This window comes from Streptopelia decaocto (genome assembly GCF_964273445.1).
Source record: "Streptopelia decaocto genome assembly, chromosome: 4".
Taxonomy (NCBI): Eukaryota; Metazoa; Chordata; class Aves; order Columbiformes; family Columbidae; genus Streptopelia; species Streptopelia decaocto.
In genome coordinates, this window is record NC_138658.1 from 43,329,779 (window position 1) to 43,353,851 (window position 24,073).

Below are 24,073 nucleotides of genomic sequence, written 5' to 3' on the forward strand. Positions count from 1 at the left end.
GGCAAATCCTTTCTCTTAAAAGCAAGAAGTGGATGGTTTAGTATAGATGTGTAGAGATTAGCTAGAAATCTGAGGGCCTGGACTTAATTTAGTCGTTCTGTGTTACAGAACCTCAGTCGGTAAAAACATTTAGTGTGTTGTTCAAGCACCAAAAAGTCTGATTCCAGCTGCACCTCAAACAGGCTAGCTGGTAGGAAAGAAAATGAGGAAAGGCGGGCAAGACTTGAAAGATTTTTAGATTAATTTGTTTCTACTTAGCCTTTTGCAGGCACTTGTGATTACCCTTAAGGCTTAAAATCTTTAGTCACTTCAAAATGGTATGGCAAAGTGATTTCTAGCTGGCTGTATGCTGCTAGAGTGAAGCCAAATCTTCAAGCTTGTCTTTTCGCAGGTAATTTGAATACTAGTAAAAGCTTGTGCATTCAGCAATAGCTTTTGATACACAGTAATGCTTTTTAATAGAGCTCATTGATTGTATGTGTGTAATTTGTTAACCTCTTTCTTGAATGGTTTGTCAGCAAGTATCTGGAAGGTGCCGTCTCCTTGAATTTTTGATACAGCCACAGAGAACTCTAATGAAACTGAGACACAGACAGTGTTAAAACTGCTGTCTTTGTCTCTCTAATTATAGGTCACTCTTCTGCATTAAGCTTCTTTCTGTCTTGCTCCTACTTTTGTAAAAGTAAGCACAAAATACTCAGCAATGGAGCACATCACCTAAACTCCTTGCTGCTGGAAGCAGGGACAATGTATGGACTGGGCGGCATAATTGCGTTCTGTGTTTTGCTTCATGTTCAGTTCCTAGCAATACCTAATATTTGGGCTGCTTTCTTTTGGCAGCTGAGCACTGAGCTGACATTTTGATGGCACAATTTATTGTAACCCCAAGGTCGTGCTCCTGAGCGGTAATGTTCAGCTCAGAGCCCATCACTGTACATGTGAAGTTAAGGTTATGTTTTCCCATGTGCATCACTCTACACTTACCCACACTGAATTTAATTTACCATTTCATTGTCTAGTCACTCAATTTACCATTTCATTGTCTAGTCACTCAGTTTCATAAGGTCCTGTGATTCTTCACTGTTTGCCCTCATCCTTACTGCCCTGAATAAGTTTGTATCATCTGCAAACTTGATTGCATTGGTGCTCAGTTACCTTTCCAGATCACTTACAGGTATGGCAGGAGGCACGGGTCTCAGTGCAGATCCCTGTGGTACTCCGCTGGCAGGCTTCCTCTGCTACGCAGGCTTGACCATTTACCATTAAATTCTGGTTATGTCTTTTAATCAGTTATGTTGCCATGCAGAGACCTCTATTTTGCCATGGGTGCTTATTTTCTTTAAAAGCCTTTGGTGAAGTACTTGTTTAAAGCCTTTTGAAAATCCATGTAGGCTGCATTGACTGGATTGCTGCTTTCACTTTTTTTTTTTTTTTTTTTTTTAGGTATTCAAAGTATTGGGTTAATTTTGAAAGACAAGACTTCACTTTACAAAAAACTGAAATTTGACTCTTCTTAGACATGTGCCCCCTTAGTCTATTTGTTATTATAGCTTCTATTAACTTAACTAGCATGTAGACATAAGGCTTGCAGATTGTCATTCTGGAGCTTTTCTGGAACCTGTGTTAGAAGTTGGCAGCACATTAGCCACATTGGAGACCTCGAGTAGCAAGACACTGGAGGGAGGGATGACACATCATCATTAGGAATTCAGCTATTCCACCTTAGCATTTTCACTCTCAGGCAAATGCTATCTGGTGCCAGCTGTTTGTTACTTCATGCAGAAAAAAGACCGGGCTTTTTTTGTTATACACTCCTGTAACACCCAGCACTGCAGAGTTCCTTGTACCCACCAGTGTAACAATAGTCATAAATTAGATCAGTTATTAAATCTGGGTTAAAAAAATGTCTCTATTATTTGCAAGTTTTAGTAATAGGCAATTCTGTTTTGTTTGATTTTTGTATGGTTTCATTTCCCTTACTGTTGTTTGAGAGAGTAATGCAAACGACTGAAGAAAGGGCAAGATTTCATTTATAGAGAATGAGAGTTTAAAAATTCTGAAAATATATAGAGTGGTTATTTCAGTTATAGAAATCTGAGATGTTATTTGAAACCAGAGTACTCTAGAAAAAGTCAGATGGAAACAGTATTTTTCATTTGACAGTTTACTTTTAATAAAAACACATATGGCCTCCATCAGTAATTATCAATCTTAAATTATATTAGTGAAATTTTAGCTCATAGATAATAATTGTGCACCAGTGCCACACCTGGTTTCTGAGTGAAGCTTTTGTGATGTTTCAGTTTTGGGAATATTCCTTTGGCATTCCTCACTACACAGCTCTTGTTCAAAGCTGAGTGAAGTTACGAGTTGTTTAAAAGAATGACTGAAGCAGAAGTTCGAGGTCTGCCTTTTTCGGACAAAGCTATGTCAATCTTTGTATTACATATTAGTATTTTAGGGTTTCAGAACTGTTTTTTAGGCACACTGAGCTTTAATTTTGAATCCATCAGGTTTTTGAGCTCTTTTAACTCCCTGAAGTGGGGTTCCCACCCAAGACAGCAGAAGAACGTTGTGGGTGAAATGTTTGATAGCAGGTCATTTTACTGCTTGAAAGCAAAAAGCAGTAAGGCTCGTCAGGTGTCTGCAGAAGCGTAGCCACAATTTTACTGCAAAGCTCGGCTGAAGAAAGCTCCTGCCCACTCAAGGTGGGTGCAGAGCAAAAGATTGTCAATTCTTTTGTTTTTATCTTAAGGAAATGGGCTTTGTGGTCCTGTATAGGGTCCCGCATGATATAAAAACTGGCAGCTCTGATCCTCCAAATTTGCTTTGTATTTCATATCCTGTCAGCCCTCAGTGGGAGAAATGACTGATTCTTTTCTTCTTCTGCCATGGTGTTCAGGGGCATGAGGTATGATGATTCATCTCAGACATGCCACTCAGTCTGATTGTGCTCATGTCGGAGGCATGGGAAAAAAAATACTGTTGTAACTGGGATTACAACATTTTTCCAGTTATGCTTAAGGACTTTGCCAATTATAGGAAGAAACAATTTCTGTACCGCTAAGTTTTCAGTTTGTCAAGGTGAAGGTAGGAAAGATGGAGAGAGAGAAAAAGAGGGCAAAAATGACCAGGTAATGAGGTAAAATGAATTACAAATGATACATGGAGCTAACATGATGTGCATTTAACTTAAACTGTTTGGCAGGCAAAGATTAAATGAAAATTTACTTACAGTACTGAGCACTGCCTCTATGGAGGTTTTGATAGTGATTTCATTCTGTTCTTTCATTTTGTTTAAATTACTGTGGACAGACCAGGAAACTGAAGTACCCTCATAATTCTTCACCAACACAAGGAAATACAACGTAAAAGAATTGTCAAGTTCTATTCAACCCCACTTTTTAAATGATAAATACATGCAGTTTACATAGTTGCAGGGTTCTCCACATCCCTCCCCACTGTATTCATAGTTTAGAGATAAATCTGCTGGGTTTTACCTTCAAAAAGATCTCTTTGGCAAAGTATCTTGGGAGCATCAGAAACAGGGCAAGTAACAAGCTGGATATCAGCACTCCAGTTTGGATATCAGGGCTCCAGTTTGCTTGGATGTTGGCAAGATCCAGCTGTCAGATTTGTTATTAAGGAAAAATAATCCCTCACAGGTCTGAATGGCAAAAAACTTTGAGACCTTTTGTCTTAAGTTGTGCTTTCAAAGAGGATTACCTGCTAAGGTTATATGGGGACACTACACCTGTGTTAAATCCAGTTCATTACAGGAACCTTGTGCACTGGTGTCCTGAAGACTGGATTGCTAATATCTATGTAATGGTAATCTGAAAACTGTAGGAGAGAAACTGTTTAACAAGAGGATTTTGAATGTTTGGGGGTTTAGGTGAGGGTGATAAGAGGCATTATGTAGAAGGTATTTGGTCATTTGGAGCTTTCTGAAGATATGCAAGGGAGAGGGCTGAGCTGCAGTCTTGTGCGTACCAGCCGGTCATGACAGCTGAGTTAGATGTCCACATTGCCTTCTTAGTATATAGCATCTCCAACGTAAGTCTGTGAACATCCACACACGTACTTTTTCACACGTGCTTGGAGTGTCTCTTAGACAACTATGTTGAACTTCAGATTTGGTATTAGGCATGGTATGTTCTGGACACAAACTGGCCGTTGATGCTTCCTTTTAAAGTATATAATAGGGTGTATTTCAATTCTGTGATAGCAATGACTATAGCGATGATAATGGAGCATTGTGGATGGAAGTGCTGTTGGCATTGCTGTAGGGAATAAGAGACCTCAAAATAAACAAAGCAGCTTGGTCTCTTTCCAGCCCTCCTTTGGAGAGAACAGCTAACAAAATGCATAGATAAACTGCAAGTACCCATAAAATCATTTCAGTGGGTGACTTTAAATCCGGATACTTTGTGTAGAGATTTTGTTACGAGTGTTCTCTCCGCTCTGTTCTGTAGTTCAGGGATGCACAGCCCATAGCCTGCGTGCTAGATTTGCAGCCCAGTGGTTAATTCAGCTAGTTGTCTGCTGCCTTTCATGACTGGGCTGAAATCTTTTGGTGTTTGGCCTTCTTTCCTTGAGCTCTCACTTGTTTGACACCCAGCAGGCCAGCCTAGCTTGCAGCCAGCACGCTTGCTGCTCCAGAAATGGCTTTGGCAAGAAGGGTACCCAAGGCCAAGCTGTGTGAATTATTCTTCAGTCACAGTCTGCTCCCAGCCGCCTCCTTTCCTGGCAGCAAGGGAGCAGGCAGGGACTCAGTTGGGCACAAACCCAGGGGTAATGCACATGCAGAATAGTCATTGTGTGCAAGTTCAGTGTATCCAGCTTTTCTGGAAAGTGTTACACCTTCCGCTCCAGCTGTGTACTTGCAGTCCAGCTGATTTTCCCAGCCTTAGCCCCATTTGGCCAGTTCTTCCCAGCCCGCAGACAGTGCTGCTTCTGCCATGGCATGGAGCTGAACCCCACTGCGGCAGCTGACACAGCTTGATGGGTTTGCTGCCGAATCTACTATCATTTCACTGGTGACACTGAGAGTAATTTCCAGATTTCGCTGGGGTAGGCACTGCCTCCTTAAAACACAGACTGGGAGAACAACTAGCAGATACCTCCCTTTTGCATGTTTATTTTAGGTCTTAATAGACTTAAGTATTTCAGGGCTCTGTAGTAAAATAAATGCCTGAGGGAGCTTAAAATGTTCACACATAACTAGGGCTGGCAGAAGTACAAGAATTCAGTGTCATGAAAAATTTAGCAGGCTTGGCATTCATCTTGATGACGAACTAAACACAGTTCTTCAGAGATTTTAATGAAAAAAAAAAAAAGAAGAGGGAGAACAAGTTGCTCTGCTATTAGCTGAGGACTCATTAGCTGGGGCACTTACCTGGAAGGCGGGACACACAGACTTAACCCTCTGGCCTAAATCAAGCAAAATAGTCAAGTGTCTTTTCTCTGGCTGGCTACTGTCTCTGCCCTTTTGTCTCTCTTATGTTGACCAAAAGCTGAATAACCATCTGAGATGCTTCTCCAGTGGCAGGTGGGAATAAAGGTAATTCTGAGTCTTGTGTTGAAGAGTCTGCGGTTCTTTTGGTGAATGGTTGGGTGATACTCCTTAAACAAGTGCCCAACCATATCCACTTAGCCCATTTTTTAAAAAAATGTCTGAGATTGCCTTCATCAACAGAAACAGTAACATCGCTCATATTACCTGTGTATTTATGTTATTCCATGTGCATGTCACAAAATGCTGTAAATATTTAAAAGTATATTTTAGTATGCCAGTGTTTTACATTAAATGACATGATTATTCAACTAGTGCTACATTCAAAACTCCCACGTGTTCTTGTCTTGGTAATTTTTTGTGGAAATTCCCTTTCTTTTCTACAATAAATGAATTCATTTGCAATAGAAGAAGCATCTGAAGCTTTTTAATTTCGGTGTGAGGGAAAATAAAGATGGTGTCCGTTAAGGGAAATAAAAGGGCAAGGAGAGGTAAGGTGGAAGAAGGTAGAGGTTTCCTTGGCTGTAAAAGGGACAATTGAGACATCAGGAAGTCTTGTCTCTAGGAGGTCATAGATGCTGTGATATAGATGACACTGCCTTGACTTTATATACGTTGTACAGTTCTCAGAGGTACATTGCCTGCCAGCTTTGCAGTGTTCAATTCATAACCTTTACAGGGGATAGGAGAGATGCAAGATAAAAATAGAGTATTTTGCAAAGCAAAAAGGAAAGGGAACGTGGGTTTCTGCCCCCAAACTGGGATCCTGGTAGGAGATGCCTGAAGCAAGAAAATAATTTGGTGCACTCTGTCCAGCAACTTTACATTGAACTGGCATGGGAGTGCCTCCTTCAAAGCCTGGTTTATAGAAAACTGGAGGGTTTTTTTTTATGGCTAACATCAATGAAGACTAATCTGAGCTGGGGGTGGGAGGGGGAGAGCTGGATGCATTTTAATCCAATAGATTCCATGAAAACAGACTGTAACCATAAAAATGTCAAATAAAGCAGTTGTGTTGTATATTATTGTTTATAATGAATTGTTTTCTGCTTTTTCTGCTAATCAGGCATTTTCATAAATGTATTTTGCTTCCAAATGGGTATGTTGTTGTTCCCATGGAGCAGCTGTGGTAACATATTGTACTTGCATGTTGGATTTTTTCTTTCAAGTGGAATGATGTATGAGTCATTTATGCCTAAAACACAGTAAAACTTATTATACCATCATTCATACCACATCTTCTGAAATAAACAGATCCAAAAAGACACTTGCCGCGAAAGTTGGATTCCTGAGAGTTTGCATGGGCTGATGAGTGTTATGGGCTGATGAATCACTTTTATTCAAAAGAAATTTGTGTATGGTTCTTAATATCGCTGCATGCTCACCTCAGCACACATAATCTTTATAACAGTGTGATGGAGGGGTTTGTATTAAACTGCATTGATTAACGTCTCCCTCTATTTGAGAGGATCTGACTTTGAAGTATCCTGTGATTTGTTTTCTACTTGTGGATGTAAAAATTCTGACCAAGAATTGACTTTGCAGCCTGTAACTGCTTCAGAAAACACATAATGAATGGTAACTGATTCAGAAAACATGTAATGAATGATTATTTGGACTACTAGGATACCTCAAAGATAAATAACAAATGCAAACAAAGAAAAGAAAGCATTTCAGATAACTGAGCAAGGGAGCCAAGACTCTTCCTTTGTCTTTATCTCTTCGTGTAGATACCATGGCATTTTGAGTGTAGGAGGCTAAATCACGTACCATGTAGTAACAGTAACTGCATCAAAAAAAGCTGCGTGTGTGTTAGACATAAACATGCAAAAGTACAAAAGGAATGAAATATGGGTAAACTCAGTTTCAATTCTGTATTTCTCTTTTTCTCTGCATTTATAAATTGCATTTTATATTGTCTGTTCCTTTCAGAATTAATATGTTTAGCTAGTAATCGTTCCTTCTTAATCATTTCCTTACATAGTGCCGCATTATCAAGAATCGTATAAAATCAGTTACTTTGTGCTGATATGAATGTGGACAAAGTCAAGCCATTACTTGGCTTTTTCAGGGGCTGCTCTCATAATTGGTTGCGTTGCTTCTTTTTATAAAAGGAGCATTGTGTGAATACAAATGTAATCTTGGCCAAGAACCTGTTAGAAAGTGCCTTTTTCAGAGTCAGAGGGAAAGGCAGTTGAATAAGAAATTTGTTCATGTCTTTTCTTATCAGTAAGTGCTGTGGTAGATGTTTTGGCAGTAGAGATTTATGAAGGTTGATGTGAGGGAGTGGATAATCTTGGAAAGCATGTGCAATAAAGTATAGGGGGAATTTCAGTTTTACAGGGTAGGGCTTGCAGACTGATGTCTTTAAATGCTTTCTGTGTAGTAATTGGCTTTTATCGGGCAAGTTTTACAGGTACTGAGAGGTGCATCTTGGAAGTGTAAACTTCAACATTAATAATTTTTCAGAAACTCAGAGATTTATATAGCTTCTGCTGACGATCCTACTGTTTAGATGAAGAGCAGTTGTTTCAGAGTTTGCAAAGCACTCAGACGAGAATTTCCTTTCATCTCTTTTCAAAGAGATGGATAACCTCTGTCTGTCAGCAGATTTGGATGGCCCAGTTGGCATTTCCCTTGTCCTTGGACAAAAGCCCAAGTATTATGGAAGCAGCTTGGTAAAGAGTGTTTGTTACCCTTGGCTCCGGTCAGGCGTAAACAAGTATTTTCTCTGTTTTGGAATTTTCCTTATATGTATTTTGGCCAAATCTTTTGGGCCTTTTTTGTTTTCATTGAGATAAAACCTCTTAGAAGTAACCGGTGTGGTTTACTTTACTTTGATTTTCAGTATTCTGAAGCAGTCAAATTGGCAAAGAAATAAAGTTTATGTTATTACTGCTGAATTTTATAGCTAACATTTCATGAAACTTTATTAGAACCCCCCTTTGTTCATTAGCTTGTAAGTCTAAAAGTGTTTTTCATGAAGTTTTCCAGGTTTAGTCTGAGGCCAAAGGGATTTTTTTTTACCTCCATTCAGCATATTCTGACCTACCTAAGCTGGTGCGAAGGGTTTGTATATTTTTTTTAAGAAATGTTATGTCTCTGTTCTTATGAACTTAAATGGCTAACTAACTGTATTTGAAGTTTATGGTTTTAAATTGTACATATACCTGAAGCACAATGCAGTCCTGCCAAGTATAAACACAGATAAAATGTTACAAAATTAAAAGCTATCAAATAGGGGCTTTATGTAACCAGTCAAAATATACTCTAGTTTAGATCACAATAATTTCTTATGTTGGAGTAGAGTGACTAAAAACATGCAACTTTCTAGTGCTTTACAAATACTGTATAAATTTTCTCACCAGCTAAAACGTCGTTTGTATATTCAGGAAAGAATAAGGGACTTTATGGGTTTTTTTTTGTTGTTTAATGCTGTTTTTTTCAGATACTCCTAAATAAAGAGTCCAGCTTTCTCTGAGTTTTCTGTACTGAACAGTTTTTATTTTTCACAGTTTTCTAAATCATTCCTCAACGAGACCAGGCTTTGTCAAAAATCTGGCCTTAAAATGCCACCTCTGGCCCATTTCAGCACAGCTGCCTTAGCAGCTTTGGTAGCGAGCTGACTTTGGTGATCATGCAGTGGGTTTTCATTTAAGCTTTCCAGCTTCCTGCCTGTGATGGTCTATTTGTTTCTAAGGTAGAAACATTTTCTCCACATGGGCAAAGCTGATAAGTTCTGTTCCAGCAGAGAAATAAATTACATACTAGATGTAATGAGACATCAGTGTCCAGTATACATCCTGTTGCTTGTGAGAGTGCTACTGCGTGAGACAACAGTTGATAATTTTCTGGTAATTTTCTAATTCCTCCCCTCCCCAAAATTCCTTTGTTAAGGAGTTACATGTAATATAGCAGAAAAAAAGCTGCAAAAAGGAACAAAGATTCAAAGTGCAGCAGGAAGGGAAGGGCTTTTGAAAGTGGAGTGACAAAGAGTATCAAAAATACCTACTCAGTTGTGTTACCTTCAGGTGTATGAACCCTATGAAGTTCAAGACTTCTTCACTGGTTAGGCAAGTTCGATGTTTCATTCGCAGGACTGCTTTCTCCTGTCTTGTTGCTACACTTACACTTTTGTAAGCATCACATGGTTCTTCAGTTTTATGGGAAATTTTATTGGCTTACTTTATTGAGAAAATGCAGGGTGTAGTGGCACAATGTTTTATTTGATATGGAAGGCTCTGGTGGTAGCGCTGCTGGTTGTGACAGCTGCCCGGCAGCGTGCTGGTCCTCGCAGAGCTGAGCTGGGAGGCACAGGGAGCTCATGCTGGGGCGGGTGGCAGTCCCATCAGGAGCCTGGTGAAGATGGCAACAGTCAGCGCATCCTTCCTCGTTCTCTTCATCCTCCTTTGTTGTGCCACAGCCCTGATCTTTTGAAATAGGTGATGGTCCAAAACATGCGGCTAACGGGTATAACTAACTAATTTGAATGTGAAGAAATAGGATATTTTTATAGGTGAGTTTTATGGAACACTTTTTCAGCAGTTTATCTTTGTTAGCTTCTATCAAAATCTCTTAAATTGCAGTGTTCTAAGAAAAGAAGTCATATTCTGTGGTCTGCAAGCACGGGCAATCTGATGTCATTAAGAGCTGCTCTGGATGCTCTGCCTCAAAGGTATGATTCCCTTTATAACTGACTGCAAGGCAGCAGCCACACTGTTAGGCAAACCTGGCATCCCTACCGTTGCTTTGAGTGCGTTTCTCACGTAGGGCCTGGTAGAATTAAGAAAAACAAATTTAGTTAATTAGTATTTATTTTTATTCCTCTTTAGACAACTTCTTACCGGGGTGGGAGGAACAAGGGTGGAAAATAACCTGATTCTGAAAACTGAATGATTTGTGAGTCATTCTCAGAATATTTATTTTCACTTTAATAAGCTTCTCTCCCACTCCCTTCCAAAAAAATTCCTGAGTCCTTTTGTGATCTTCAAGATACATTTCCTGTCCTATTCCAAAAAGACTTTTTTCCACCCCCCCCTAATTTAGCCCAAAGCAACACAGAAAATACAAGTATGTAGGGTACCAGAGAGTCATGCTGGAAGAATGATAAAACAGATGTGACACGGCTCAATCCATTTCACCTCTAATAATAAGAAGTCACGGATAGGAAGAATAAAGAAGCATTTCCGCAAAGGTTACGTTTTTAGGTGATTACTCTTTAGAAATTGCCAGCTGAAAGAATATCAGCATCTCAGCATCCAGAAAAATTAGTCTTTTACAAAGGTCAGGGCTGAGAATGGAAACTTTGTAAACTCTTCACTCTCATCACTGAGTGAATACAGGGCACACACAGACTGAGAGTGGCTATCCTGTCTACACCAATTATAGTATATGCCAGCAGCTTCATTTTTGATGCTCGGTTCCATTTCTGGAAGTGCAAGGAAAAACATTGGTGGGTTTTTTTTTCCTGTTTTTTTGCTTGTGTCTGTGGTTTGTAGTTTGGAGTCTTTTTAACATGAAAAACTTGGCAGGTTTTTGAGAAGGGTTGGGTTCTGCCTGCAGCACTGGGTGATGCTGACTTAGTCATTTGGTTTGCATGTGAATTGGTGAATAGGGAGCAGAGAGAACAACTGGCTGCACATCCCCTCCCCTCAAGAGACCTCTCCTGCCCTCTCTACCCGGTGTAGTGGTCAGTGAAGCAGTAAGCGCAGCAGTGCGGGGCTGTGACTGAGGCAGACGTCATTAACTGAAAACCAGGTGCCTCTTGCATCGCATCGGTATGCAGTTGTGTACACATGCCCATCTGTAGAGATCATGCTCCTCTGTAATTTGGCCAGATTTGAGCAGGTGCCAGCTTGGTGGCTATGGTAGGAAGGAGCCATGTCTGTGGCCGAGCCATGCTGGGTCCACATGGGCACCCCAGGAGCTCCCCTGCCTGCACAGGCCGAGCACTGTGTCCCTTTGGAGACCTCCTGACCGTGATGCTGCAGCTGTTGTGTGCTTGCGGTGGGGGCTTGCGAGTTGGTTGCAAGTGGTAGTGGCTCTGCCAAAACCGTGAGCGTGTGACTTGTACAGCTGAGCCAGTGTCACCTTGTCCTGGCTGTGCTGGGTGAGACTGTCATCACAAGGCAGAGGAGCTTGAATCCCAGCAGATGCTCTAAATGGAGAGGTGACATTTTCATGTGAGAACTTTTACGTCTCAAGTGGAGATATGAGTTAATCGAAACATTTTGCAATCTGGTGTTGATTTCATCAGCTTACTTCTGCCCAAAAACCCGCACCCCTAAAAAAGAAAAAAAGAATTAGGCATAATTTTCTAAAAATACAGAGACCTATTGCTTAAAATTATTTTCTGAGTGGAATGAGGATTTTCACTCTTCTGGAAATAGCTCTCTGTTCCCCTTCCAATATTTTATGTGCCCACTTTTAATTAATATTGGGAGAAATAAAGTGCAAAGTCCAGTTGAGTTTAGCTGAATAGCTCCTAGAAATGAAATCTGGATGCTAGAGATGCTTGAGTTTTTAGTTCAGCTCCTGAACTGTCTGCCTGAGTGGGCCTTTGCTCTGCACCTGGCTCTTATAAGGTAATTCCTTTTGAAAATAATAATAATAATAAATTTTTAAAAGGTAGTGAGAGCGATGCACTTTGGTTATGATGATCTGTCAGTTAAGGCTCAGTTCTGCAATTTCTTTACAGACTAAAGGTCCCATTTAAAGCAAAGATAAGCACTACCTGAACTCAAGAGTGAAGAAGCAGCCGTTATGATCATGCAGTCTGACCCCTGGAAGAACAGAGCACTCCTTTTCATTTAGCAATCTGCTGAGCAGCAGCTGTTAAATTTCCAAAACCACCAAAATGCCTCAAAACACAAAGTGTTTGCTTCAGAAATGAGTGTCAGTTCTAATGCATAACCATTTTTCATAAGAAATCTTCCTATTTTTTCAGAAGACAATTACAAGCTGTACATTACAGACTGTGATTATTATGCTGCACTTCCAAAAAAAGGAAAAAACAAAACACCAAATTACAATATTTAAGGCCAGCATTTCTCTTGCTTTCTAGTGGATTACTTTTGTTTTCAAATCTATGTCCTTTGATTATAGCCTTGTAAATTTTCAGCTTTCACAGTCTATGGAACGTTTGCAACTTTGTGAGTTAAAATACATGTCAAGATAATGCATCTGTTTTGTTTAGAAGTAATAACTTTTCAGGGAAATCTGGGAAAAGTAGATGTCGGTTCTACTTAAGGTCTGCATCTGAGATGCAGTCACAGTTCATCAGCACTCACTTGGAAGATACACTCCCTAATTCAGGGGTTAAAGGGTCATTATCTGTTATATGTACAAGCAAAGCGAAACAAAACCAATTACATGGAAATCCTACAGTAGATTGCAGGTGTCATTTTTATGCATTTGAAAACATTTATTTTTAGAAGAATTCTTGGTTTGCTTCGGTTGATGAGGACTGGGTTAGGGAGCAGTTAGGCGATCTGGACATCCATAAATCCATCGGTCCGGATGGGATGCACCTGCGGGTGCTGAGGGAGCTGGCTGAGGTCATTGCTGGACCACTCTCCATCATGTTTGCCAAGTCCTGGGAAATGGGAGAGGTGCCTGAGAACTGGAGGAAAACAAATGTTGCTCCAGTCTTCAAAAAGGGCAAGAAGGAGGACCCAGGTAACTATGGACAGGTCAGCCGCACCTCCATCCCTGGGAAACTGATGGAACAACTTATCCTTGGTGCCATCCCAAGGCATATCAAGGATAAGAGTGTCATTAGGGGCAGTCAGCATGGCTTCACCAAGGGGAAGTCGTGCTTGACCAACCTCATCGCCTTTTATGAGGACATAACAAGGTGATTAGATGATGGCAGAGCACTGGATGTGGTCTACCTTGACTTCAGTAAAGCATTTGACACAATCTCCCATGGCATCCTTACAGCTAAACTGAGGGAGTGCGGTCTGGACAATTGGGTAGTGAGGTGGACTGTGAACTGGCTGAAGGGAAGAAGCCAGAGAGTCGTGGTCGATGGGGCGGAGTCTAGTTGGAGGCCTGTATCTAGTGGAGTGCCTCAGGGGTCAGTACTGGGGACTGTATTATTCAATATATTCATCAATGATTTGGACGAGGGAATAGAGCGTACTATCAGCAAGTTTGTTGATGACATGAGACTGGGAGGAGTGGCTGACACGCCAGAAGGCTGTGCTGCCATCCAGTGAGACCTGGACAGGCTGGAGAGTTGGGTGGGGAAAAATTTAATGAATATAACAAAGGCAAGTATAGAGTCTTGCATCTGGGTAAGAAGAACCCCAGGTTCCAGTATAAGTTGGGGAATGACCTATGAGAGAGCAGGATAGGGGAAAGGGACCTGGGGGTCCTAGTGGACAGCAGGATGACCATGAGCCAGCACTGTGCCCTTGTGGCCAAGAAGGCCAATGGCATCCTGGGGTGTATTAGAAGGGGGGTGGTTAGTAGGTCCAGAGGTTTTCCTTCCCCTCTACTCTGCCCTGATGAGACCACACCTGGAATATTGTGTCCAGTTCTGGGCCCCTCAGTTCCAGAAGGACAGGGAACTGCTGGAGAGAGTCCAGCGCAGGGCAACAAAGATGATGAAGGGAGTGGAAAATCTCCCTTATGAGGAAAGGCTGGGGGAGTTGTGTCTCTTTAGCTTGGAGGAGACTGAGGGGTGACCTTATTAATGTTTACAAATAAATAAAGGGTGAGTGTCACGAGGATGGAGGCAGGCTCTTCTTGGTGACAACCAGTGGTAGGACAAGGGGTAATGGGTTCAAACTGGAACACAAGAGGTTCCACTTAAAATTGAGAAGAAATTTCTTCTCAGTGAGGGTGACAGAGCACTGGAACAGGCTGCCCAGGAGGGTTGTGGAGTCTCCTACTCTGGAGACATTCAAAACCCACCTGGACACATTCCTGTGTAGCCTCATCTCAGTGTTCTTACTCCAGCAGGGGGATTGGACTAGATGATCTTTTGAGGTCCCTTCCAATCCCTAACATTCTGTGATTCTGTTATTCTCACTGGAGTATTTTTCCCTGTAGATGGATTCATACAGTCTTATTTATATATGTGTATATGTAGCTACAGTGGTCAATCCTGGTATAAATAGAAAAAAAGAACTGTGTTGGTTATAAATAATGGTTCTTCATGTGCAATGCCACAATACTTTTCAGTAGTTCTATTTGCATGTAGAGTTTTAATTAAGAGATAACTGTCACTGCAGGTTGGCTGTGAAAGGCTGCAGTATCCAGCAGAGAGATAAATGCCAGTGCCAAGTCATACAGGTTGGAGAGCGTACAGGGAGTCCATAATAAAGAATGAGTTTACAATTAAAACTCACTTTTAACTAACTTACTGTATTATATGCTGAGATGAAGACATCCAAAATCTGGTCGCTTGGGGTTGTACGTAGCAGATGCTGGGTTTGGGGTTTTTTTAGGGGGGATTTTTAGGTTAATCTACATGTGACTGATGAGAAATTGAAACTTTGCGATGTGATCAAGAAACTTGTTGGGAGGGTATAGGTGCCCTATTTAACAAGAGTGTGTTACAGCTTTCAGCACGCTGGGAAGTCCTAGAACAGATTGCAAAGATTCATCTCAGTTTGATTCAGAAGGGCTATAAGTGTCCTTCTGCCTATTTGAAGTGTTTTGGTTTCTAATTAATTTAGCCAGAAGACATGTTATTTCTGACCTTCACAAACCACCACTGCCTGTCTGATCCCACTTTTAAACGATCATATCAACTGTTTCATTAAAAAAAAAAATTAAAAAGGGCAACATATCTTTTCTTGTGAGGAGCAAAGTACAAAATCTGTATATATATATAGCTATGGTACTGAGCCATTATATGTATAACATATTTTTCCACAGTATGTGGTATGGTTAGGGGTTTATATGACATAATAGTGCCATTTAATATAACATGAAATCTTCCATTTCCATGAAGTCACCAGCAAAAATCCCAGTAATTGAAGTAAAGAAAGGAGAGATCTACCTTGCAATTTGTAATTTAATAGCATTTTCTCACTGACATTGAAGTAAGTACGTACCCTTTACCACTAACTTCAGAATAAGACTCTCCCCCTCTGTCTTTGAGATGCAGATAGAGGAATTTTTTTCTTTAGTCTCAGTGACAAGAGCTGCCAAGACTGTGAAAGGAAAAATGCACCATTCTGCTATAGCTAAACAGCCTAAACAGAGCTGTCTACTCTTGTACTGCCTTAAGCAGCCATCAGAAGTTGTATTTAAGACTTAGATATAGGATTTATGCTCCTGATTGAGATTAAGATAATGGCCCTTCGAATTTTCATCGTGAAATTACTTTTTCAAAGTATGTAACTCACAATACGTCTTATGCAAAGTAAATTGATAATTCCAGGTTTTGAGAACTCATCTAGATATATGAACAAAAGGTCAGTGTTAAAGAAGTTCATGAAACAACAAAGACTTTCCTGAGCTAAAACTTGATCTTAAGAATGTGTAGATTTATAACTACAAAAGAAAATAAGTTTTTTTCCTTTCTTGTTGGTATCATGTTGTCAGCAATATGTCTCTGTTTCAAGAGTTTGAAGCAGTTGGGCAGTTTTCGTAACTGCATGTATTTTAGGGCTCTGCAGAGACTTTCTGGGTCATCTATTCCAGCCTGCCCACCCTGCAACAGCAGGAGGTTTTTACTACTGCTTCTCTTCATCCTACTTTTCTCCTAAATGCCATGTTCCAAAAGTTTCCAATACTGTTTTCTCTAAAATTCGTCTAGTGAAGACGCAGTGTGTAATTCATCTACGCACCTGTTAGCATTGGAACAAAGCACTTCTTTAGCATGTGAAGACAGGTAAAAGATGAAAGCTGAGCAGTTGTTGGATTTGTTCTTTATAATATCATATAAGTAAGCTTAACTGTACTAATGAGTTTTTTTTAAGGGCAAGGTTGTGGGTGACCTGTCCAGGACTGGGTTGTGATGGGGTGGACGTGTCCCTGGGGCTCTGGGGCTGACGACACAGCTCTGCCCCGCGCTACCCCCAGCTCTTCGCTGCTCTGTGCCCATGGTGTTAGGCAGCAGCAATTGCCAGAGGCTCAGCCTTAGGCTTCCCTAAGCCTCAGTATACTTCATCTAGAAAGCCTCATGCATCCCTGTGCCTCCCGTTACTATCAGTCTATTGATGGCAGTCTGCCCTATGGTTTATTCGCTATCTTTTTATTGTTTGCACTTATCATACTCATCCCTTTCAGCTTTTCCATATGTGACATCAACTCTGCCTCCAACTTATATTTTATATGGTCTTTTATATCAGTGCTGATCTTTGCACGGAACAATCGTTTTTTTAACATAATTACCTTGTACACATGTATTTAATACATCCATTATTAGCTCAGGTGCATTTCTTTGTTAAGGTTCTTCTTACAACCAATTTTCTTTGGGTTTTACTTTCTTTGGCAAGTTGTATTACTTCCTTAGCAAATTTACTCACATCTTCACATAATGCTATACTGAGTCTGTTCCTGCTGGAGTTTGCCTATATTTGTCACAAATCCTTTTTGCATTTTTGTGTGAGACAATTTTTTTTGAAATACCCAAATATAATAGTAAGTCATGTGTTTTTGATTACAAAAATGCCAACAAATTGAAGTGTGTTTATCTTCATAACTAACCTAAAATATAAGATTTAAATACTCTTAAACCCAGTATACTTTCTCATGAAAAATAGTTTACTATCTTATATCAAAGTCACGTAGTAAAAACAAGAACAGTTGCTTTTTTAAAGCATAGACAAGAAAGTCAAAGCAGAAGAACAGAAATTTTTGCTAGGTGTATACCAAAAGAAACAAGACAGGGGAAAAACCCAATATTTGTATTTTTGTGATTTTCCTTAGAATGAAATATTCTTTGCATTATCGTGTGCCTCCAAACTATATAGATCAAGTGTTATAATCAATATAATTGATTGTTGTCATACTTAATGATTTTTGTGATTTATAAATGTGTTAAGACTTTAATAAGAGCTATTACCAAATATTTTTAAATGCCTTTCATTTCATGTAAAAATAGAAAGCAGAAAGGAATATGCACATAATTTATGATTCCCCTTTCTACTGCGTTAAGTATTTTTTTCTTAACATGTAGCTTATACTATAAAAGGCAGTATAGATAGCTATCTGTCTCTTCACTTGGAATCAAAGAGGAGCTCCCTGTAGAAATCTGCCAGTGCTGGATGAAGTTGTACAGAAATACTTGTCCCAGCTGGCTGGCCTAGAGTTCTTCTGAAGACTTGGGTCGTATTATCACCAGCTCCCTTTTCGCTGCAGACCATATAACTTTGTGACAATAAAGACTACTGCCTGCCAGAATTACGTTTATAAAAACCAAATCATCAAAGTTGCGTAATTTCCTAGTGGTGTTACAGCCCTAATCACCTGATTTTTGCAGTAGCAGAGATCTGTCTCCACACAGTGTAGTAGCAGAAGCTTTGCTAAGAGCCCTGTGTTCCACTCCACTCCTGACACAGTTTCCTGAACTGAGAAGCTCCCTAATCCAGAGCAGCCGAGTGATGCTCTGTCCGCCTGGCTGCTCATCAGTGAAGTGCAGTGTCAACTGGGCACACATCACTGAGACAATTAATAACAATAAATAAATGAGAGAATTTACAAAATAATTAAGAGGCCTTGGACGTGACACGTTTTCAGACATGATATTTTGCACTATTACGGTTTGTGTAATCAAGGCTCTGTTGTGTATGAATATTTGTGTAAATTGAGGAGGGGAGAGGAAGCATATTGAGAACAGTGTTGTGTGTATGCTTCATAGGTATTACTGAGATGCTGATTTGCTCCAGACAGTGTACATCTGGAACATATTACTACCGCTCTCCTCTCCAGTCAGAGAAGTCCAAAGCAAGTAAAGGAGATTTGTTCCAAGCTTTAAAAAAAAAAAAAAAAAAAAAAAAAAAAAAAAGAAATCATAGAGATGATTTGTATAACAACCACTGTGAACTATTATCGAAAGTATTTAAAAAATTAAATATAATGGCTGTCTAAATTGGTCCAGGTACATCATAAATGGTGCATTAAGTACTCCATCGAGAAATAACTGCAAATCCAAGTTACTGAAGCAAGCAATGTAAAAAATCAAGGTGTAGCAAGAAAATGTGGTGGCATTTTGTTTCGAACTTGAAAATGTGCCCACTCTCTACTTCCAAATTCCCAGGTTGGACCCTGTAAAATGTCATTTCACCATCCTTGTTATTTTCCTGGCTATAAACCTTGGGTTTCACACAGAAGTTAGTTAACGGAGTAATAGTAAGTGCTCACTTTCCTTCCAGAGCCAAACCTGAGTCTTGATGATAATGTATGTTGTGCTTTTCACTATAAGAAGAGGTAAATGACATGTAAAAGAATTAAGGAAACAGTTTGTGGTGAGGCTGTTGCAAGTTTCTTTCCAGGGAAAACAATTGGTCAGGACGTAGCAATGTGTTTGAGAGATCTTTAGGATACTATGTGATGGGATAAACTGAATATGAAAGGGGGAAGGGAAAAGGGCAAACTTTAAAAATCAGCATGATTGTGGCAGTGTAAAGGGAGAGAGAGGGAAGGTAATTCAAGGTACTGATGCCAATATAATTTGTTGTATTAAGTATGGCATTGAGAGGTTCTGCACTTCTCCAGCATTAGTGGACTACAATGTACCATAAAAACAATGATTACATGATGAAAAAAACCTTAAATTTAGATTTGCAATTATGAATAGTATCCATGCAGGTTAATCTAATTTTTTAACAGAAAGTGTGTAATAAAGCTACTTCATTTTCTGGTACAATTCCACACCTTCAGGCAACATAATACTTTATTCAAAACTAGTCCAACAGATCTTTGCTGACTAAATACTATAAAGAGCCATCCTATTCACAGGGTAAATCAAGTTACTCTCTTACTGGGTTTAATTGTTGTTTCATTGAAGGACTAAATGTATTGTTATGATATCCTAAAGCTTTATTTAAATCTTGTCTTCCTCGATGATGCCTTTAAGATACTTTAAAGATGTAGAAATGGGATGTAGTCGTTATGTATGCATGTTTTAAAACAACTTGTGCAGATGGACTCAAGTTTGACAGCTAAAATGTTTTAATAGCTTTTGAATAGTATATGTATCTGAGAAACACCACTGAAAATTTAAATTCTTGTCAGAATAATTTGTATGATAGAAATTTAGGGCTGTGAGGTTCCTCTGTGTGTGAGAGCTTTGAAAACTGTTCTTCTTTCTTTGCTTGTCTGTATTATTTTCTTTTATAACTAGTTTCAGACATGAGCATCCCACTGAAAGAAGCAGCCCTGTATTTGGCTATGTATTTCAGTATTTTTGTTCTGCTTAGAGGCCTGCAAAACAGAAAATACTGTATTTTCCAAATGGTTGTACAACAAATACTTCATTTCAGTTGGTACCTGCTCCTCTGTCATTTTGTGTTGCAGAGACTTTGGAATTTCAGGTAGTGATAGACACCGTTCATTGAAATAGCAAGTCTTGGCATTGTGTTATGTTTTCTAAAGCACTTAAACCAGTTTATTACTGGCAATTGTCATATTTCCTTTGTCCATCTCTTTTTATTGTTTGAAGTAGACTATCCACCTTTTGGTGATTCAAAAAATAAATGATTTATTGTTCATGTGATATCTTGACCCATATTTTAAATTTTTTTTTATTTTTTTTTCATAGGTCCTCCCATGCCATCCTCCTCATCTAGTCCATCAGTTACTGAACATTTACACTCCCCTCCTCCATCACCCAATCTCCATGAGAACCAGAGGTGGTTATTAAGTAATAATGCCAGCCAGCCAGTTCAGGACTCTGATACAGATGAGGACTATACTGCCAGCTCATATCTAGTACAGACCGGTACTGTTTCAGTGTCTGTCCCAGGTCATGGTAAGAAGAGGACACTTTGTCCGTAGTTTGAATGCCCTTTTATTTTCCATCCTTCTACAAAATTGCCTAATAAAAATTAAAGATATCAAAATGACTTTGTATTTTAAATGTCACAAATGATGTTTCTAATTTAAGCAAGAGTAGAAAGTAACTTCTAATATATCGAAGCTCATTTAAGTTATTTTAAAATGCAATACTTATATGAAGCAATAGCCATTAATTATTTATAATGTAATGTAATTTGTAGCAAGTGACTAGCATTTAGTTATACTTCTTAAAGAGTAGGCTGAAGTTGATTGAACTGTGATGATGTTTGGCTTCAGAATAATAGAAAAGCTATCTTTTATCACCTCATCAAGTTCAGCAGGTTACAGCCTGCTGTTCCTTTAGTTTTCTTAGGGCAGGACAAGAGAATTTGTACTTTACTGGATAGGGTACTCTTAGGTTGGTTGAGGAAAGAGATCTAGAAGAAGAGAGCTGTGTGGTGAGAGAAGACAACAGTGGCTCCTGAGATGTGCGTTTCCCTGTTTCTCCTCCTCCCAATCAGTATGAGTAACCAACAGGAGTGACGTGTACATGAAACACCAGTGCCCACTTAGACATCATGACATGAGAAACCACATTTTTACTTCTTTTTTTTGTTATTTTCTTTTTTTTTACATAAAAAATAATAGACACAGGGTTCAATTTTTGTTGTATGATTGAACAGATTTTCTTGGGGTAGGCAAACCGGAAGAATAATTTTAACAAAATCACAGCCCTTCCCGAGCAGACCAGCAAAGCTTGCAATAAGGCTCTTTGTTTTCTAAGAACCATTTCTGTCTTTTGCAAAGAGCTCTCCTACAGATAAACCACTAGAGGGGGTTTGGAGAAATATTTTCCTACAGATTGCACATCAGTTGGTTGGACAGAATTATTTTGCAAGGCAAAAACACTGACTTTGAGCTCTTCCTAGCTTTGACTGCAACTTTGGTGGTCTGTCTAAAAGGCCAGTCTGCTAAGAGCAGTTTTGTGTGTGTGAATTTGACAACCTTCTTTCCGTTTCCCTTTGCCTTTTCCTCTTTGCCTTTTCCTTCCTTTTTTTTTTTTTTTTTTGACCATGTTAGTGGCTTGGACTAAGATCTTTAAAATTGACAATAATAACTTTATTTTTGTATGTTCAACTTGCTCAGTATTTAATCCGTGAAGAACTCCAAAAAGCAGTAGTATATTGTCATGATCAGGATATGTTATGAAGATGTCTCCTTTCCTTTATGTGTAGGAATATGCAATCTGTTAGAAAATGGATGCATTATCCAAATGGTAGACTGGTTTAATTCAATAAGTCAATACATTTAGATTACTGTATCCACCAGCTGTTCATCTACAAATGAAAAATGCAAAAGCACAAACAAGCTGCTAGAAATTTTCAGTAGTTGAGATGAACTTCTTATACCTCCTAGCCTCTTAGGAAGCTACTAAGTGTTCATCATTCTTCTAGGTTTTAGCATTTTGCTGCTTCTGAAATTTTCAACAGTTGCTTGTCAGTCTGAGTTGGCCAACCTTGAGGAATGTTCCTTAACCCCTTTCATCCCAGACTAGCCAAATAATTTCAGCTGGTCCCATGACAAATCCTTTTAGCAGGAGTAAATACCCTTATTTAGTTTTTGATAACAAGCAGGACAGAAGTTAACACAGTGGTATATGTTCTTGGTAAGACTTTTGCTAAGCAGAGGGGAAACTCAGCATACTCTGTAAGTACGTGTTTATTTTCTGCTCCTCTATCTCCTCCAGCTGTGCTCCTGTCTCCTCTATCTGCAGATGTGTGAAATTTGCCCCTTTAGTGTATATGTGCAATAGAAGGGCTTGCAGCTTTTGCTTCCTACTGTTGAAGAATTAAATCAATGATATATATTGCCACTCACAATCTAGCTGTGCTGGTGGTCATATAATAGAGCTAGTGATCTTTTGTTCTCTCCACAAGATCAGACTTGTTTTTAGAAGTGCTTCAACTTGCTAACCATGGATTTGTGATTGCCGTAATTTAAGTAGGGTTGGTTTGCTTTTCTGCTGGACAAGGAGAAGACCACAGGGGTTCTGGTAGTAGGTTTCCACCCCTGCAGTCAGCTGCAGGATCAGGATTTGCACTGCTCAAAGAAAGGATACTTTCATACAGCACATATCTGAACATTACTTGAAGTATCCACTTGATTTGCTTATGGTTGGTTTCTCATTTCTTATACTGTTGGCCTATTGATGGGGAAAAAATACGTTCATTGTAAAACAGGCAAGAGCAGAATTTAGTAATTAAGGTAATAATTTCCAAGTTAGCTATAACTTTCTTTTACTCAGTGGTTGGTGGTGTTGTTGTGTAGCCTTTTTACCAGTATGTGGGTCTCTCCAAATCTACCCTAGAAAGTAAAGATCATTTAATCATGGTCTTTGGTACAGTCTCATTTGCGTATTGTATTTTCTTTAGCTAAAATGGTAGTTAATACAGTATATGTAGCACTTTCACAGAAGGAAGGTTTGTTTTGTTTTGTTTTTTGTTGTTGTTGTTTGGGGGTTTGTTTGTTTGTTTTCCCCAGTTGTCTTTTTTGCATCTGGACAAATTAAGCTTTCCATGCTCTCTGATGTTAACAGGTACAAAATAGCTCCAGTGTCATTTTCTGGATGACTTTGTCCAATGTTTATATTGGCAGAGGGTAGTTTATTTTATCAACTCCCTCAAAATTTAAAGCATCTGATTGTGTATTTAGAATTATATTAATCTAAGAATTTGGGTTTTATTAGTTTGGTAACCAATGGTAATTAGCTTTCATTTGAGGAATTAGCTAAAAGAGAAATGACAATTACCAAAATCAGTTATAAAATGCTTACCACATGAGAAGAAAAGGTCTTCATGGAGGTATTGCTAGTAGCTCTAAAAATTCAGATCAAGTGAGGACTGTTGTGGACAGTTTGTTAGGAATCATTTAATTTCTCTAAAAGCAGTGTGTTAATACGTTGTAAAATTCAGGGGGAGATAAATTTTAGGACCAACAATCATGACAGTATTCCTTTACATAGCACCTACAATTTATTCTACTTGCCTCTTCTGCACATTGCAGATGAGTATACTGATTCTGTTCCATACGTCAACCAATTTGTCTCCTAATTTCAGAACAATTTACTAGTTTTATTGTTTTTAGAAAGAAGAGTGAACTGGTTTATAAGAAATAGGGGCATCCGAATGCGTCTGCAGGGAAGATGAGCAGTTGTTTAAGCAAGAGGGAGAGTGAACTCGGAGCTGGGAGGAGAAGATTTTTGAATGTGAGTGGAGAGGGTTTCTTTATGCTGCTTGTGAACAATAGAAGTCATCTTAAGTCTATTTAAGCATCTTGGTAAGCTTATTTTCCCACCAGAACTTATAGGTTAGTCAGAATTTGGAGGGGAATTTATTGAAATTAGTAGTAGCTGATCTTTTAACAGAGACATGTATTGTAATAAGAAATACAGTGCTAAATTCCTAGCTTAGACAGAAGCTATGAGGAAAATACATAGTTAAATGTTAATGCTTACTACTGTCAGTGGAGATTAAGTCTCAATTAGAAATTCAGATTTGAGGATTCTTACCCCCTAAATTGGGAGTGTTATGGCAGAACCAT

General features: G+C 39.2%; 1 protein-coding gene across 4 annotated transcripts in view; it reads left to right on the forward strand.

The window, feature by feature from the left end:
* Window positions 1-24,073, forward strand: part of TENM3 (teneurin transmembrane protein 3) — a 319,771-nt gene that overhangs the window by 132,053 nt on the left and 163,645 nt on the right. For all 4 annotated transcript variants that reach the window (XM_082051699.1, XM_082051700.1, XM_082051701.1 and 1 more), the window contains one exon: window positions 20,238-20,447. In XM_082051699.1, coding sequence (XP_081907825.1) covers window positions 20,238-20,447 — 210 coding nt within the window. The remainder of the gene's footprint in view (window positions 1-20,237; window positions 20,448-24,073) is intronic.